The sequence below is a fragment of the Phascolarctos cinereus genome, unplaced genomic scaffold, assembly GCF_003287225.1.
Source record: "Phascolarctos cinereus isolate Bilbo 61053 unplaced genomic scaffold, phaCin_HiC Scaffold_726;HRSCAF=1367, whole genome shotgun sequence".
NCBI lineage: Eukaryota > Metazoa > Chordata > Mammalia > Diprotodontia > Phascolarctidae > Phascolarctos > Phascolarctos cinereus.
The window spans coordinates 154,858,157-154,877,972 of NW_027556098.1; the positions used below are offsets into that span (position 1 = coordinate 154,858,157).

Here is a 19,816-nt window from a genome sequence, read left to right on the forward strand (position 1 = left end):
TGGGATTCTTAATCATTTTTTGTGGGGCATGGACCCCTTTGGCAGTCTGGTAAAGTCTGTAGACCCCTTCTCAGAATCAAATTTTTAATTGAATAAAATAAAAGCTATAAGATTACAAAGGAAACCAGTTACACTGAAATACAGTTATCAAAATGTTTATTTTTTTTAAATGAGTTAACAAATCCCGGATTAAGATCTCCTGTCTTAAAGTATTGCCTGTCTTAAAAAGGTTAAATGAAAAGGGGAAAATCAGAATAGGGAGATTTAAGAAAATAACAAACTTTTTTTTGTTGTTTATAAAAGTGGTTATAGTACTGGATTTGGAGACAAGAAGATCTGAGTTCAAATCTTGTATCAAATACTTACTAGCTGCATTTCCCTGAGCAAGACATTTAACTTCCCTCAACCTCAGTTACCTTATCTGTAAAATGGAGGGAGTATTAATAACACCTACTGCTCAGGGTTGTTGTGAGGAGAAAATGAGATGATATTTATAAAGTGCTTTTTAAATCTTAGACATTTAACATCATCATCATTATCATATAGGACACTAGAATGTAGTTTGAGGGAAGATTAGACAACATGAGAACTGGATAGTTGAGTATTTTCCAGGCTAAAAGACAAAGGGGACAGGAGTCTCAGGGACAGGAGTCTGATCCAGATTGTCTTTCAAAAATCACTCTCAGACTTAATGTTCCATGTGATTCTGTTAAAGACTAAGAAGGTTAGAACCTGTCAGTCAGCCAACAAGTGTTCTTTAAGCACGTAACAGAAAGATGAGGGTTGAGGCAAGACAGTAACATATCCTTTGGGTTCTGCCTAATATAAATGGGGTTAAGTGAACATGGATTTGTTTACCAAATTCCAGAATTATGGCACTATTGTGTTGTCCTTGAAACTTGACTGAGAATGGATTTTTTTAAGGCAAATAAAAGGAAGTTCTATCTTATGTAACAGATAGTAAACTTGAGGAATTTTTACCTGAAAATATGGTGCAAGTGGAACATGGAATTTGCATTCAAAAAGGGTTTAGATAATGTTCTGAATGGGTTCTAAAATGGATTTAGATCTAGATCTAGCACAGATTACTAAAGAAAAGTGAGGGTGTCCTGGGACATATCCTTAACTTTATGATTTTTGATTTTAATATAAAAGAGAACAACCATACCTTCCTATCAGCCATTGGCAAAGGCTGAATAATCACAACTCATTTATATAGCACTTTAAGGCAATGCAGAAATGAGAAAACTGAGACTGAGAAATTATATGACTTGCCTATGATCACACAGCTCATAAATATCTGAAACAGGATTTGAACTAAGGTATCCAACAATATTTCCACCATCCCAATGCCTTTTCCCAAACACTGTTCATTTGTAGTTGTATGGAGCATTGGACTGACTTGGGATAATATTTCTGATATTCTTATTTTTTTTACATTAGTGACAGTGCTAAAACCAGAAGAAACCTTGAGATATCTTTCGAGTAGTTATTGACTCTTGACTCCTGAAGCTGAGGGACTAGAAGGAAACTACCCTCCCAACTGTTCCGTGGTAGAGATGTTAATGAACCATAATGCCCCAAGTGAAGCAACAGGAGGGAAAGGGAAAAGAACAAAAACTCTAGTTTACACATGAGATAATCAGTCCTTGAATAACCAAAAGTAGGCCAGGGTACATTAGAGCTTCAATTGGAAGTTGTCCTGGTACTAGCAAAAAAAAAAAAGTCATAATTCCTTAAAACTGTAAAGAGGGATGAAGATGGAGACAGACAGAAACATGCAGACTCATGAACCCCTTGGAAAGCTTCATACCCTGAGAAGGTGACTGGAAGATAAAGGGCTCATGTAACCTTGAGCTACAAAATCCCAGTGCAGTTTTAATTAAATTGAGCTACAATGTTGGAAGCTGTGTGCTGCATGGCATATGTTTTACTATTAGTTCTACTTTGCTCCAAGACATATTTCAAGGTTGCCTATCACTGCTCCCCTGGTCCAGAACAAATTGTAATTAACAACACTGGTCAGGCATGAGAATGCAGATGGGCAGGATAGACCAAATGCAACCCAAACCTAATCAACCCAGGTGAATGACCAGTGGGGAAGAAGTTTTGTAATTAGGAACATTATGAAGCCACTCTTTTTTTCTCTCTTACTGTACTTGATTTAAATTGAATCCTGTTTTAAAATCAGGTCTCTTTCTCAGGAACTAGGGGAGGTAGTGCAATGGTGAAAATCCCTCTAATCTAAGATCAAGAGTTCTGTTACTTTTGAAGCTGAATTATTATACTTCTAATCAATGTTTTAATATTCCCTCTATTAGGAAGAAAAAACAGGCATTTCTTTAAAGTCAAATAGTGTGGCAGGCCTTCGTAATGGACTAATTAATAATAAAGATTTATTTGATTAATACATTTAGGATTCTTTGTTATCCTCAACTTATAGTGAATATCTTTAAAGTAAATTTTTGTGGTCATTACCAGCATTAATTAACAGTGAATTGTTTGAGTAAATATTCAAATAAAATGCTATTTAATAGCATCTTAGTGGCTTGAAAGAGTTAACATAGTGACCAAAGTTGCCAACCTTACAATTGGCCTAAATAGGAAAGGATTTTCATTGAGAGACATCTATGAGCAATATACTAGTATAGGTATGAGAACAAGCCTGTTAAATGAATATGGCCCTTTTCTTGTTGTTTGGTGGGTGGAGAAGGAAAGAGAAAGGTTTGGGTAATGTCAAAGATTTAACAAATCATTGGACTTTATCAACCTAATGGTTTCAGACTTGTAGGAATAACATTGATGATGATGATGATGATGATACACATTTATATAGCTTTTTAACATTTAAAAAGCACTGTCCACCAAAAAAATCTTATGAGTATTATTAACCCTATTTCACCAAAGAATAAACTAAGGGGCTGAGGGTGAAGTGATATGCCTCTGGTCACCTACCTAGCACATGTCAGATGAAATGACTTTCAGGTGTATACCTTGGCTCAGTTGGTTACGGTGAGGTGCTGATACAAAACTATAGGTTTAATCCCCACAGCAATCATTTGTCAGCACTAATCCTCCAACATCGATGGTTATCCAAACGCTGACTTGTCATCTCAGTGCACCATTGATGACAAAGGAGAATTGGCAAGAGAATATAGATGAAACAATACAAACCCTTCCCACTGCTGAAAAACAATTGAGAGGCCTATGACTTATTGACAGTTGTCAACAGTGTCACAGCATACTGTGAATTGTGTATAAATTGCTAATTCAAATTTATTTTGTAACTCTTGTTACTGTGAAATTTGCATTATTGTTAGGTTTGCTTAGCTGCTCACATAGGTCATTTGCTCTGGAATGTTGCTTCTCCTGTCACCTATTAAATAGTTCATTGATTAATAAATACCTCTCATCAAAATCACTGAATAGAACTCAAGAGATGAGAAAGTTCACTCTTGGTATAAATTGAGTAACTAGCTGAAGTGGCATTAGGCAGGAACTTAGCATTACATGTTCCAAACAGACTCTTTAGCTGTACTGCATAGGTTCATAGACCATTAGTATTGGTAAAGAGCTTGGAGATGACCTTCTCCAATCTTCTCATTTTCTAGATATGGAACCTGGAGGTCTAGAAAAGTCAGAGTCTGATATGAAAACTTCTTCAGAATGGGACCTGGAACTGCAGTTAAATAGGACACCTTACTTTAAAAAAAAAAGCTATTACATGAATACACTAGAAGCTATTACATGAAGCCCTAGAATAACAAAGGCGTTGATTCTGTATCTTATATCACAAGGACATTTTAGTTTTTACTCCTTTTCATCTGGTGATAAGTGATATTGGGTAGGTGATAGTTCCACTTTACAGTGATAAAACCAGAATATGATGAAAAGCACACAATCATCTGCAGCCAGTTCTTGAACCCAGATCTGCTGAACTTCAGCCTCAGGCTCTTGCCATTGCCTCATTCCTGGAATGTGAAAATGAAACCTTCACTTTTAATAGTCTTTGTCCAAGGAAGCTTGTGCTTCACAAGTAAAGTAGGCTTTCATTTGTATGGTCGCTATTTATTAGCAGGCCTTCTGATTGGCTGGGGGAATCATTCAAAAGCAGGTGCCCCCATTTTACCTTTTCCGATCAAACTTGAAGAAAGATAGATGATGCCATGGGGATGATTAACAAATCTTATAGTGTGCCTTAAAAGTGGGGGGAGGGAGGCATGGACAGAGAGGACAGAATTCAATTTAACTGTTCCATTTTATTGAGCAACTGATCCTTGATTCAAGGAGTGATCCTTGATTCATTAACATTAATTAGGTGGAGAGATGCCCATCAATTGAGGAGTCACTGAACAAATTATGGTATAAGGCTGTAACAGTCTGCTGCTGTACCATAAGAAATGACAAAAGGGATAGTTTGAGAAAAATTTGGGAAGATTAGAATGAACTGATGCAGAATGAAATGAACAAAAATAAGAGAACAATTTATACTATAAGAGCACTGTAAAAAACTAACAACTTTGAAAGATTTAAAAACTTGTATCAACACAATGATCAACCATGATTCCAGAGGACTGATGATGAAACATGCTACCCACCTCATGGAAATTTGTTCTATTTGATTATGAATATTTATTATAAGGATTTTTTATTTTTAATTTTTGCAGGGTAGAGGGAGGTAGGAGTAAGAGAAAATAAATGCCTGTTAATTTTTTTTTAATTAAAAAAAGGAACACTAGGTAGATCATCTTGCAGTTTAAGTCTAGGGCCATTTCCTTCTGTTCTGGAATCAGGAGGTGGTAACAGCCTCTCATACTTGAAAGAGATACAAGATTCCTAAGAGTGTGCTTGCTATGGTTGCTCTATAAAGATTAGTTACAAAGCCTGTGTTAGTATATCCCTAGGAAGTAGCACATGAAGTGTTAACTCTTCTCTCCATTCCCTTTCCTGAACAAAAGCAGAAACTTTCTCCCCACCCTCACTTTCATGTTTTCTCTCCTTCCACACCTACAGTGTAGGTTATAGATGAGGGGCCATAGGAACTGAGATATGTCTGCCCTCATCCCCAAAGAAGCAAAGAGGTGCTATTCTCTCCTACATTCTCTCTTCACCTGTGATGTTTAAAGAGATAAACTCCAAGATATATCTGCAAGACTGAGTACTTACACTTATCAGTTTTCACTCAGGATGGCCTGTGAGGTGCAGTCCTAATCTCCTTCATGCAGAGTAAGAGGCTAACAAATAAAAAAGAAAGATGTGGTCTTGCCTTTGCTTTCAAAGGTAGATAACATGGTTCTTTACTGGAATCTGTCATGGCATTTGGTTAGTTATTGGGTTTTAAGTACCTTCATTGTAATGAATAAATCTATTGAAGTTACTAAATCATCCACTTTTAGAGGAGTGCAGAACAGATAGGTGGTACAGAAGGTAGTTTGCTGGGCCTGGAGTCAGAAGGATCTAAGCCCAAATCTGGCCTCAGACACTTATTAGCTGTATGACCCTGGGTAAGTCATTTAACCCTGTTTGCATCAATTTCCTCATCTGTACAATGAGCTGGAGAAGGAAATGGCAAGCCACTAGAGTATCTTTGCAAAGGAAACCCCAAATAGGGTCACAAAGAGTCTACTGAACAACATTCAGAGTCATTTCATTATCCGAATAACCTTTGTTGAGCAATTTGCCCTTTCTAGATTGCAGTCTTCTTGAAGGGATTGTCTCATCTACGTTTTTTTGTGTTTCCTTCAGTACAAATAGACATTTAATAAATGCTTATTGATTGATTGATTTCTTCCATCTTTCCCTCAGCCAACATTTATTAAACTCTAACTGTGTAAGTCACTATTCTAGGTGCTCTAAGAGAGCTACAGAGGTAAGTAACATGCAGTCTCTGCCTTGATATAGCCTTCATTCTAATAGGGGAGATGACATGTATGCATATAAAATAAAATAGAATAGTGTTAAATGCAGAAGACAAGTACCGAGAGTTCTAAGTAGGGAACAATCGTTTCTGACGAGACCGATAGCTCTAGATCCCAGAAAAGGTGACATTTGAGCTTAACTCATTGCTTAATTGTTGTTATAGGATTTCTGTCATGGGCAAGTTATGTGGCCACCACTTAGTGCTCTGCAGGTGAAACTCTCTGAACCTGGGAAATCATGCAAACAAGTCTGCCAAGAAAACCAACTCATCTGTGAGCCATCTTTCTTCCAACACCTTAACAAGGACAAGGATGTCAGAAGTAAGTGCTGAGCAGAGGAGCTAAGCTCTGCCTATTGGTGGGAATGATGTGCAAGCTGCCTGTGCCCACCAGTTTGGTTACTTATCCTTTGAACAAATATCTCCTTTCATGTCCTGGTTCGGTTTAGAGCCGTGAGTACCTTCTGATTCCTAGCTCTGTATCTGTTGAGCAAAGGAGAGTGGGAGGAGGGAACTGTATGATTTCTACCACCACTCCCAAAATAGCTGCTTTTTATTATTATCTGTGATGAAGTCATATACCATTGTTATGGAGCGTTGTGACAGTCTTTGCTTTGTGATTGGTTTTATTTACCATGCTAGAGGTCAAGATCACGGGCATTGTTTTCAGTTTGTTTTTGAATCTGAAGTATAAGAGCCAATATAGATGAGGATTCATGCAAAACAGGAGATGAGGCTTTTGCCAGCAGTCAGCTTCCAAATAACTATCAGAACAGAATAGAGCAAATGACAAGGAGATGTTACTGACCAAAAAGTTTAGGGAACTCAGACTTTAAGGAAGGAAAAGAGGAGTCCAGAAAATTTCCCATGTTCATCTCTGGCTTCTTTTCACACGCCCACCTCCCTTGCACATATCTTTACTCTACTGTTGCAGTTTCTGCTAAATTGATGTGTTTCTAGGTGTTAGCCAAGGTTTGTATTTCCCCTAGCTCAAGCACATATAGTACTCTGTACTCAGTAGGCACCTAATCAATATTTACTGAGTGAATGAATGTCACACTTGGAACTTCTAGTGGAGTTGCTTCTACTCTGTGATTCATTCCTCCCTCCAATATCAAAACTCTGTCTCCAGGATCTAACTTATTTCACCCTGAGATGTAAGGATTGCTTAGTCAGGAACACTTTTTACCCTTATTATCATTAATAAGACTTCCTCTCTGCTAGAAAAATTTCCTATAAATAATAAAACATTATCACAATTATAGATCTCCAGTCCACAGTGTCTGTTGTCACACAGCCCTTAAGAGGAAATTTAAATAATCAAGTAAAGACTCTCATTATCTGTTTTTCATGCTGTCTTAAACCAATTCTCTGTCATTTGTCCCGCAAATCTCATGATACTCCAGTGTTGGAATACTTTTTTCTCGTTTCGTTTTTTCAAGTAAGGACTGGAAGCATCTTCACCTCTAGGAAAGTTCTTTTGAGCAGAGGTTTGGGTGATGCTGTTTTTTCCTTTCTTTGCATATTGGAGCCAAGACTAAAAAGCTATTTTCTGTTTTGACCAAAAACAAAAAACAAACCAGGAATCAGAAGAAATTGGTTCAATAGCATAGCCCTGTTCTTATATATGTTGAGAGTTGGTTTGATATTCTCTAGGGCCTCTGCTGGGGGTTAGGGTACATTAAGCAATGATAATGTAATAATGAGGATGTCAGACACCACTTCTGTCACTATAAAGTCCCTGAAATGACCAACCTTTGACACCTTTTCAGTGTGTCTCTTGAGTCAAATTAAATCATATAAAGGATTTTCTTCATCCACGTACATTTACTGAATACTTGATTGGGTGGGACCATGTACTAGGCACTATACAAATCATGATAGAAGCCAGGCACTGTTTCGTCCCTCTCAGAGCTTACAGTCTAAGTAAATGTTGACACAGGAAGACAGGCAGGCAGGCACATATTGTACAAACAGTAAACTAAAGATACTCAACAAACATATGTATAAATTATTAATTTTCTCCTTTACTTAGAGTTAAATTCCCCATATGTTTGTTAAGCATCTACTGGATACAGAACACTGCATCCGTTGCTAAAGGGAATACAAAGATAAATGAGAAGCTCCTAAACTCAACGAGCTAATAGGGAGCTCAAATATGTAACTAGCTATAATACAAAGTCTAATGATGTAAATGTATAGATGTACACAATTGTTGGTAATCCAGAGAAGAGAGAAAACCAGAGGGGGAGATTAGAGAACTTCACGGAAGAGCTAAGGCCTTGAGGCACAGAATTTCAGTAATTACAGATGTACAAAGAGGGAATAGACATAAGGAACAGCATAAGCAAAAACAGAGAAGTGGTCAAACTTAAGATGTCTAAGGAGGAGTGACTCTTCCATTTTGGCCAGAGTATAGGATATATGAAAGGGGGAAGGGTAAGACCATTAGATTCTAAGTTCCTCCATTAGATTGAAAGCATCTTGAGGGCAGGGACTGTCTTTTGCCTTTTTTGTTTTTATATCCCCGGAGCTTAGCACAGAGCTTGGCACATTGTAGGCACTTATTAAATGTTTACTGATTGATTGATGTCAAACTGGATAGGTAGTTTGGGGCCAGATGACAGAGAGGCTTAAGAGTTTGGAATTTTTCTAGTATGCAGATGAAAGGAACTGAACCTTTTTAAGCAAAGTATCATGATCCACAACTATGTAGCAGGAAGATGAGCTTGGCAGAAATCAGTCACCAAGTATGTATTAAGCCCCTATTAATGTACATGTCAGGCATTGTACATGGTGCTGTATACAAGTATAAAGAATAAAGTGATCCCTCCTTGCAATGAATTTGCATTATCATGGAAAGACAACAAGTATATATAAAGAGTGCAAATATAAAGTTAATAAATATAAATACATACAAAGCAGGTAAATATGAGATAATTTAGGCAAGGAACATGTGTAAGATGAGTAGAAGAGGTGAGTGACTGGTCCCTCCCAGTTGGAAATCTAGTGCATTAGTCCAGGTGATGAAGATCTGAATTTAAATGATTGTTTGTAGTGGGAGTGGAAGGGGGAGGTCTCCAGAAGAAGCAGCTGAGTGAAAAAAACAACAGGACTTGACAGTTTATTGAAATGTCACACATAAAAAAAAGAAGCAGAAGTCCCAAATTGTTTCCATGTTTCAAATATAAGTTCACGGTAGTACTTTGAAAGTAGATCTCCTGGCTCCTAATGCAGTGGTGTTTCCACTATGCCCATGTTACCTTCTTTCCTTGATCTATTCCTATATAACACGTGGAAAACATGTATTAGAGGCTGCCAGCTATGATCTGGGTGTGTTTTCAGTTGGTTCATATGCCAGTAAAACTGGAAGAAAATATCCTCCTCCCTCTTGTTCTCTCTTCCTCCTCTCTCCCCCTCCCTTTTCCCCCCCTCTTCCTCTCTTTTTGCCTCTCTCCCCCCTTCCTCTTTCTCACGAACTCCCTGTCCCATCTCCCTCCCTCCAAGCTTTGTAACCCCATTCTACTCTGTTTCTTCTCATGACGCAGACTGTAGGGACATCCACCTTTCAGTGCCGCCAGTCCCACAAGGGGAAACACCTCAAAAATTCCTATCTCCTCAGTTAACTGTACTCATTTTCCCACTTTCTTGCCTTTTCATCTTATCCACAAGTGTGTCTACCTGAAGATAGCAAACCCCTTTTATCCATTCCTCTAATTCTTCTAAGTCAGCAAACAGGAAAGCAAGACAAAGGGACAGAAAGATCCCAGCATAGCAATATTTGTCTTATTCTCCTAGAGGGTCCATTATTATTGAAATTCAGGGACCAGTAGCCATGTTTGTAACCAGCAGACTCTGTGATGTGAGGGATCTGGTGGCAGGCGAGCCAGCTGGTCTGGGACGATGTGGATGGGGCCAACAAACCCCCAGCCCTGCTTCTGTGTTTGTTAAAAGACTGAAAAGAATGCTAATGTTTGTAATAAAGCTGTTTTAAATTAATTCTCTGTCCAAATGAGCCCTTTTTGAATAACTTATTCATGCATTGGTAAATGCTGATAGTGTTGTCCTACCAAGTTATCTACAGATTATTTTGAGGACTTCCTCTGAATATAGGTAATCCCGACACATCCATATTCATAGGCAATTATTTCTTCTAAACTAGCTCCTTTCTTTTTTTCTTCTCTGAATTGGTTCCTGGCACCTTTGGCACCCCAGGTATTCCTTACGTTCTTTCTTGGTTCAGACACAAGCCATTTTCAAATTTTTAGCATCTCCTTTTCCTCAGGGACAGCCTAACCCCTTCATTGTGGGCCACTGTACAATAAAATATAATAACAAGATCATTGATTTAGAACTGGAAGAGACCTAAGAGGCCATTTAGTCCAATCTCTTCATTTTACAGATGAAGAAACTGAGGTCCAGGGTAGATATGTGACTTGTCCACATTCACGTAGATGTTAAGTGTCAGAAGCAGGATTTTAACTCATATCCTCAAACTCCAAACCCATTAGCATAGGTTTTTTTTTCAGTGCAGCCTGCTGCCTCTGAATACGTAGTGATTAATGAATTCAATAATCTCAATGCTACTATCTATCCTCTAATGACAATCCCCTCACTACTTTCCATGAGTACAGGCACCATCGGTGTTTCAGTCTTTCAGCAGTACTTATTATTCATGTATTCTGTGTAAAACACTTTTCTAGGCACTTCAGGGGAATAAAGTATTAAGTCAGAACCTCTGATCATGATAAATTTAGACTTTCTCTGGTATGGGGGAGCACATTTTAATATTTCTCAATGGTGCCTTACCCATGCAGATCCTTATATAGGTACTTAATTCTTTCTTCCAAAGGATTCAGTGTGGGAGATGAGAGTATCCTGAGTAAGTCTTACTACAGGTCAGTAAACAAGTTTTTTCTCTTTTAGGAATATAAAAACTGATAGGATATATAGGCATAGAGAAATGACCCATGGAATGAAGGCCTATTTTTTTTTCCCCAAAGTGGTGAGGCTTCCTGGATTAAAGGTTAAGAGAAGTAGAAATGTCATTTAAGGTATGAACAGACATTATGTTGACCACCTGTCAATGGGCACCTTTGAAGACTCAACTTCTAAGTCTTTGGAGCCTCAGCTTTATTTTTAAGTCTTTCTGTTAAAATGACAGGGAACCATTACTAGCTTAGTTACTGCTAGCCTAGCTTTATTTTAGCACTTTCAACTATTCCTCTTCTTCATGCTTCACTTAACCATGGATGACCCACCGAGCTAGTCTTAGGCTTAATGACCGAGATGAAGTCCAGTTGGTTCTGCCATAAAGCATGCTTCAAAAGTGTGAATTTATTCCAATATGATTGATGTATTAGGGAACATTTTGAGTATAACACAAATTTTGAGTTTGCTTCTGCATTGATTTATTTTGCAAGAAACAGCATGAATACTGAAAACTGTCACTTTACAATAACTCAAAAGCTGTAATCTTTCTGATACAGTTCTACAAGCAAACAGGTGTTTTTCAATCTACAATGCCATATTTCTTGTGTATCTACTGATGTAGTCAGAGCTGTGGACAGAGAAGGGCTGTTGCACACCATTCCCTTTCTCCTTGCCCTCAGCCTGGGGCCAGGAGTTGCAGGCTTCCCAACTTGCTTGTGCATCATGGGGTGCTTGTTGAACATAGTATTTTTGTATTTCTTAACCATTTAATGTGTAAAAAACTGTGCTGCTATTTTTATTAGATTCTTGTCTCTTTTGCGTGTATCACTGACAAAATTTTTGAGCATTGTGCCCCTAACTCCATTTCCTTTATAAGCTCTGTGGTTTTTATTGCATGATTTTGCATAATACAGTTCTATTTAGTATCACATATGTTTCGTTATAACTGAACTGTCTGTAATTTGAGGTCAAACCAGTGAGCAGAGTTTTGCAGTACTGATGAATCCCTTCCATAAATCCCTGCCATCTCCTCTCTTCTCATAAGTTTCCTTATCTGTAAAATAAAGGGTGGGTCCAGATAGGTGGATCTGTTGTGCCTCATAGCTCTAAAACTTGCTTTCCTATCACATTCCATGGAAAAGGACAAAAAGGTCAGTGACTCCCTTAGGTCAGGGTAATGCCAGTTTCCTCTTGGGAAAGCCCAACCCTAGCCTAGAGCAACCAGTGTTCAAAAAGTTATTGGAACACAAGACTCCTGAGAACATTATCTTGTCAAAAAAATTTCTCTGCCTTGGCTACTTTCTAATCTAAGAATAGTATCCATCCTTCTCTCTACTGAATTATTTGTTCCCCCTGACCTCCTCCAAATTCACCTTTTTTTGAAGCCTTCTCTGATTAATCCCATAATCCCTCTAAACACATATCTATAATACCAATAATATAGTATCATCTTATTTTTTATCTATACCAGTATATAATACATGCACACAAATGGATGTGTCTTCAAATTTTTGAAAAGCAGCTGAAAATAAGAGAGGTTAGACTTATTTCATTTCATCCCAAAGGGCCAACAAGTAGTTATGGATAGGCAGATTTTGACTCAGTATGAGGGGGAAAAAATCTCCAACAATTAGTGCTGTCCAAATGTGGAATGGGCTGCCACAGAAAGTAGTGAGCTCTCTGTTAAAGGAAGATAATTGTATGTCAAGGATATTACAGAGGGCAATTTTGCTTGTGGTATGGATTAGATTATAGTTTTCTTTGGTGACATAAATATATCTATGTGTGTGTCTATGTAGACACACAAATACGTAAAAGCCTTGCTATCTACAGATAGGCACTCATATATAGGAATAGCTCTATGTACACTGTCCAAGTTCAGAGACTACTTCAGGAGCATTCAAAACCAACCAAAATGCTAAGAGACTTAAAAAGTGGGTTTGTAAAAATGCAATTCCAAAGTTACCTCTAACTTGAGTAAAACAGAACTAACAAAGTCATGACCTCATCAGAAAGTACTTAGGAAGACATTTAAGAGTTTTGCTTTGGTGAATTAAGCTACTAAACTAATTTTGACTTATTTACTTAGGAATTGCTTTATTCTACTTAACTGAATGTAGAATTATTGGTCATAATGACTGTCAATAGATCTAAATGATCTTCCCAAATTGTGCAGAACATACTTGGCTGTTTGTAATTAGACCAAGTTTCCACATGATTGGTTGGTTGTTTGGGGTTTCCACAACATGTTTCTGAGATATAAGCAAGTATTTAGTGTATGCAATCCTGACTGTCATTAGATTTTTAAGATAATGAATTTCATTTTGGACATGTGTGTTGAGGTGCTTCTCTTGGTAGCAATGTCCAGTAAGTGTGTTAGTGTTGTGGAATTAGGGCTCAAGAGGGAGATGAAGGCCTGCAATATCATCTGTGTAATGATGATAATTGATCCCATGGGATTAATCATCCATGGGATAGATGAGCCCAAGGGACAGGGTAGAGAAAGAAGAGAAAAGGTCCCAGAATAGGGTCCTGGGGCATATCCATGTTTAGGGGATGATGACCTCCACAAGGGTGACAGAGCGCAATCTGACAGGTAGGAAGAGAACAAGGAAAAGAAAAGGCTAAAGGATGAGAAATTTTCCAATAGAAAGTAAACTCCTTGAGGATTGAGACTATTTCATTTGAGTCTCTAGAGCCCCAGCACCTAACAGAACATAGTAGATACTTAATAAATGCCTGTTGACTGATTATCCAGAAAGTGGTCAACAAGATCAAAAGCTACAGAGAGATCAAGAAGGATAAGGAGTGAGAAAAGGCCACTGAAACTTGGTCACCTTAGAGAGAAGTTTCAGTTGAGTAGCAAGTCAGATGCTCAATTGAAAGTGGCTAAGAAGTGAATGGAAAGTGAGGAATTGGAGGCAAGGTTTTCAGATCACTTTATATACATTATCTCATTTGAGTTCCTTACTTTCAAAGTTTATAATTTAACATAGCAGCTTTTCACCTAGTATTCTGGCTAGTCCCATTCAATACCAGTCCTTAGTGAAAATTTGATTGCTGTGGTAGAAAGAAGTAAAGAAAGTTGAATTGTAGTCCTATTGTAGTCCTGAGTAGCAATGTGACTGGGAAAATTATTCATTCTTTTTTTTTTTATCATTCACACTTTGAGCCTTGGTTTTCGTATGTATGAACTCAGGAGATTGGACAGTCTCTAAAGTCCCTTCTTCCAATACCAGCATTCTGTGACATGTACAAATCAGGAACATGTGAGAATAGGAGCATTTCTGCCATATTGGCAGGATGATATATTTAAGTTATTGTGAAGGAAGTGAGGCTTGAGCAGAATTTGGAAGGAGAGGCATGCAATTCAGGCAAGACATGGCAAGGAAGGAAATGTGGCCTGAAAAAGCCCAGCAGGAATCAGAAAAGGGGAGTCTGCTTGGAATGTATAGACTTCATGAAGAAGGAAGTGATGAAGGCATTAGGGGAAATGATTGATGGAGGCCTTTGAAGTCTTTAACGAATTTCTCCTTTACAATGGAAAAGACCATCCAAACTGACCCACTGTGATTGTAGAGGAGGGCAGTAATTTCTGTGCTTTACAGGAGAGATTGGAGGGAATAGAGTCTAGAGGCTAAGAAGGAGGCAAGTATCGAAGTCCAGGTTCTTCAGATGTGATCACAGGACTTGGACTAAAGCTTAATTATAGAACTGGAGAAGAAATGGATAGACCATAGAAATTATTTGTAGGAGGAAAAAGCAAAGAGCTACCTCATTAGACATAGAATTTCCCAATACTGGAGGACTTCAGAGTCTGGATAGATGCCTAGGATATTATCAGTGGATTCATGTTACAGCTATGGATTGAAATAGATAACCTCTGAGGTTCCTTCAAACTCTGATAATCTGTGATTTGTTTAAATCTTCCAGTGATGTTATAATGGCATATTGGTGACTCTGAGTCTTCGAAGCGTGTGTCAGAAGAGAGATAGTATGGCATGGTGGATAGAGAGCTGACTTCTGAGCCAGAAAGACCTGAATTAAAGTCCTGCCATTGACGCATTCTGGCAGTCCCCTTGGGCAAGTGATTTAGCCTCTCAGAGTTCTGAGAAACTCTCTAAGACCAGAGGTGTGCAAACTAAGAAATCCAGAACACTCTCTGCTTTTGTATGGCCTGCAAGTTGAGAGTGCCATTCTTAGCTTGGGGCTGTACAAAAACAGATGGTCGGGCCAGATTTGACCTTCAGAGCCCTAGTTTGCCGATACCTGCTCTCAGACTATAAATGTTCAGAGAAGGTGCTATCCTGTACTAGTAGAAAAGATTTCCTCATTCAGGGAGTTGCCTATGCCAATAATATCACACTTCCTATCCCACTCCCTTATCCTTGGGTCAGCAGAACATAAGGTCTGACAGTTCCTAGTAAGCCAGAAAGGTTTCAAGTATAGTTCCAATGATAGACCATAGATCCCCTTGTCCTAGGAGCAGCACGGCTACCTTGAGAAAGGATCATCACTGGGTTGGTTCAATGATAATAGATGTTCAGCCTTGGCAGCTCTCAGAGGTATCCACTGGGGAAGGAAATCCCCCGCCGATGAAATCCCAGGCTATTGAAGTATGGAAATACCTATTAAATGGCAAGGGACTAAAACTCAGTCTCAATTAAGTGCCTTAGTGTATGCTCTGCACTAGTGGCTATGAGGCATACATAAGAAGTGTAAGAAATGTCTTGTGACAAGTTATATGACCTTGGACAGTAAGGTTTAGTGGAAAGAACACTGCATTTAGAATCAGAAGACCCAGGTTCAAACCCTGGCTTTGTTATCTGCTACCAAGTCATTGAATCAACTAATAGCAGTACAATAATACCTGTTCTCAAGGAGCTTCCATTCTAATGGGGTGCTGCCAGCAATCAAATAGTGCACCAAAAGGAAGAGCGTGAAATAAACTTGAGACATGGGCCAGGCGGAGCAGCAGAACTGACTCAGTTTATTCATCTGAGGGTACAGGATATAGAGAGAAAATCTAGCCTAACTTCAAAGAGTCCTCCCTGTGAGATACTCCCCAGAACATCTGCTGAGGACGTGACAACATAAATTTCCTCATTATCAGGGTTCCTAGATTGGGTTGTAAATTCCAAGGTTTTCCCAGGTGCCACCTGCATAGAGGAGTGAATGTGTAAATCTAAGGTTCAAAGAGTGAGAAGGATTGTTTCAGGAACCTCCTAACAGGGAGAGATTGGAGAGCTGTACCTCTTAATCATTGAGCCCTTTTGGGTAAAAGCCTGGGCAGAGGTGAAACTCTGCCCTGGATCTTAAACCCATATCAGACTCTTGAGATCAGCCCTCAACAGTGGGGAAGATGAGTATGTGTGTGTCTGTGTGTATACCTCTATGTGGAAATATGTGTGCATATATATATATATATATATATATACATACATACACACACACACACACATACATCTCTGTGTATGTATATGTGTATAAGATAGGATATGTATGTGTGTATACAGACATACGCACATATGCCAAATAAATGTAAACAAAAATATATAAATATGTCTGAGGCAGTTAAATACAATGTAGTTAGGGAGGGAGGGCACTAGCAATCAGGATTAAGCAAGGTTTATTGTAGAAAGTGCTTAAACTTGAAGGAATCTTGAAGGAAGGGAGAGTGGAAGTGAGGAAGGAGTCCTTGGACTTTGGTTACCTGATCTATAAAATGAGATTGAACTAGATGAACTAAGATTCTTCTCAGTACCCACATTCTATAATTCTGTGATCCCTGCCCTCAAGGAGTTTGGAGTTTAGCAGGGAAGACTAATGCCAATGAAACAACATGAAACAGTGTGGCCAGCCATATGTAATTAAATGCTAAGTGAAGTCATACGGACTATAAATGGTATGGGAACTCAGAAGAATGTGAGATCAAGAAAATTCAAGCACCTTTTGCTGAAAGATTGAATGAATGACAGAATAGCAAGGCCTTAAAAAAAAACGTAGAAAAAGAAAAAAAGACTTGCAGGAAATAATGAAGAGCAAAATGAGCAGAATCGAGAAAACATTGTTTATAGTAACAGCAATGTTGTTTTAAGAAAAACTTTGAACAAATAAGTCATTTTGGGTATTACAAATACCCAAATTAACTATGAAGAACGTATGAAGAAAAACACTATCTGCATCCAGAGAAAGAACTGATAAAAAGAAATATGTTTAGAATGGTTTTACACACACACACACACACACACACACACACACACACACACACACCCCTAATGGTAGCCATCGCGGATGGAAAGAAAAAAAAGAAATTTACATGATAACTTTATTATATATTTAAATGGAATAGCAAGTTGTACGTAATAGAAAGAATAAGTAAGATTGTATAAACAGAGGAAAGAAGGGGTAGAGTATTTTTCATAAGGAAAACAATATGAATGAAGGCGTTTCCATGGGACAGTGAAGCTAAAATGATCTCCAACCACTAGACATTACCCTTCCCAGCACTGGTTGCCAGCAGTTGATATGAGAGCCAGTCTCATCTTATGCTTGTAAATTACTGAGAAGCACAGGAGATAAATTCCTGTGATTTGGGTCACTTCCTGTATTGCTGGATAGGAAGCAGGTGGTCTAAGCGGATGTTTGAGAGTGATTCTTTTGTTTTTCTAAGATCACTTAATGGTAGCCTAAATGCCGATTGTCTCAAAAAGCCCCAGCTCCAGAAAAAATAGCCTCTGCCCTATGGGAATTTGTGATCATGACTGCTGGAGGGGTGGGGGGTGGAGTGTGTTTTCAGAGGCTACAGGGAAGCAATTTTATGTAATTGGGGGAAAGTGTGTATGTGAGCATGCATGATCATGTGAGAGTATATGTGCATGTATGTAACAGGTAGTGGAAAGGCAGGGATTCTAGTGGAAGTTCAGTATACTTGGGCCCTAGATGTAGCTCTGATTGACTCTCTGGGTAGCTTGGGTGAAGTAATTTAACTTCTCTGTGCCTCAGTTGCCTCATCTGTAAAGTCAGAGTGATGATTTAGGTGCTCTGTTAAATCATAGAGTCCTTAGGAAAACACAGGAGATAATAAATGTAAGGAGATCTTAAACAGTAGCTAATACAAATAGAGGGAGGTTGGATGGTGGTGAGTTATCTGGTTGAACATAAAGTCTCATCCCCCTGAGAGTCCTTTGCAGAAATTATCAAAGCATTTATTGCCTATTATCCATTGTCCTTGTGAATTTCTCCATATCATATGTCAAACCCTATGGATATAAACTGCTTTGTAATCATCTTTGTTAGTTATCACTAATCTTGGCTGGATTATCGTCCGCTGTCATCATTGGTCTGAGGTGTGCTCTTGAAATCCAGCTCCCTAATCCTAGGAAGCAGCATGCCTGATAGTGAGGCCTTCAACCCAGAACCTTTCTCTTAATGCTGTATTCAGATTCCAAGCCCTGGAACCAGGTGGTAGATGACACCAGGAAATAGTGAGGTCATTCCTGTACTTCCAATAACTAAATTATTTTGGACAGTGTCCAAGACAAACCCATGTTAATAAAGAATTCCCACACTAAGGCAGGATGTGTCATAGATAATGAGACCCCAGGGTAGTAGATTGAATCAGGCTTGAGTAAAATAGCTATTTCTTGGGGCACCACTCATTAGATTTAAATTCACCCAGATAGATTTATTATCTCGCCTTCTAGTCTAATACTAAAAGAATGGATTCAGGTTATCTAAGCCTTGAACTGATTCCAGATGTTGACCTTGCCAGGTGGGTCCCAGACTTTAGGCTCCACATTGGAGCCACTTCTTTCTAGCTACTCTCTCCCTCAGAGAAAGGGTTGTGCATTCCTTTTGAATTCACTGGTGGAGTCAGCATCTATGCCAGCTGACTCCATACATTTTGGGCAAATTGAGGGCAAAGGCAGTAAATATTGGTATAGTGGGAGGTATACTGGATTCAAGAGGACTTGCACCCAAGTCAGAAAACTTGGATTCAAATCCACCTCTGCCGTTTATTACCTGTGTAACCTTAGGCACATCATTTAACTTCCTCAAGGCTTGGTTTCTTTATTAAAATAAAAGAGTTAGTCTGGACAGCTCTAAAGTTCCTCGTAACTCTTCAGTGCATCCTTCCATAGGATCCTTTTCTTGTTGGTAGGGAGAGGACCGGGTTGGAGAGAGAGAGATTCAGGAAGTTTTTCAGAGCTACCAAAAAATAACCATCCTCATATATCCCTTCTCTGGATAACCCTCAGGATTGAGAGATGCTTCTAGGCTTTCTTTTTCCATCATAACCAATCACAAAGAGAAAAAGATCCAGGCCCAGAGGTTAATAGGTATCCACTGTGATTTGCATGATCCACAGAGTTTCAGACTTATTCTTTTCCCTTTTAGGAAATCAGTAAAACCCCTTCTTCCTCTCTGATCCCCTCATGATGGATGGCCTTTCTTCTCCCTGGCCTTCTGAGCCTGAAAGTGTTGAGAGTTCAAAAGAAGTCACAAACCTCTTATGTACCCCTAGCCTGGAATTTTAAGCAACAACAACTTCAAGATAAGAGACTAGGATGTCCTCCTGAGACGTGATTTTACATCTCTTAACATGTGCTGACTGAGCTGGGTTTCTTTGGCTTCATAGAGGATTCCAGGGAGTGAGTGTACAAAGTCCTTAACTCCTCTAAGGTTGGACTTTCCAGGGTAATGTAGCCCAGCCACATGGGGACATGTGTTTTGGAAGGAGTTGACTTAACATTGGAACACAGCATCATTTTGCAATACCTAAGCAGGAATCAGAGGTTATATTAATTTCTTACCCAACACTTTTCCCATAGAACATTATAAGATAGGCATAGGGACAGGATAAGCAATGTACACATTAGAAATAGGGCCTGGGCTAGTGATTTTACTCATGTTGGGAATTCTCAGGTGAGGAAATACCTATTAGATCAGGTCAGCACCTCCTCT

The 19,816-nt window shown here is 38.8% G+C and overlaps 1 protein-coding gene across 1 annotated transcript in view; it reads left to right on the forward strand.

Annotated features, from left to right (window-relative positions):
* MGAT5 (alpha-1,6-mannosylglycoprotein 6-beta-N-acetylglucosaminyltransferase) overlaps positions 1-19,816 on the forward strand; it is a 378,389-nt gene that overhangs the window by 349,796 nt on the left and 8,777 nt on the right. The window contains 1 exon segment of the mRNA XM_078146828.1: positions 6,083-6,243. Coding sequence (XP_078002954.1) covers positions 6,083-6,243 — 161 coding nt within the window.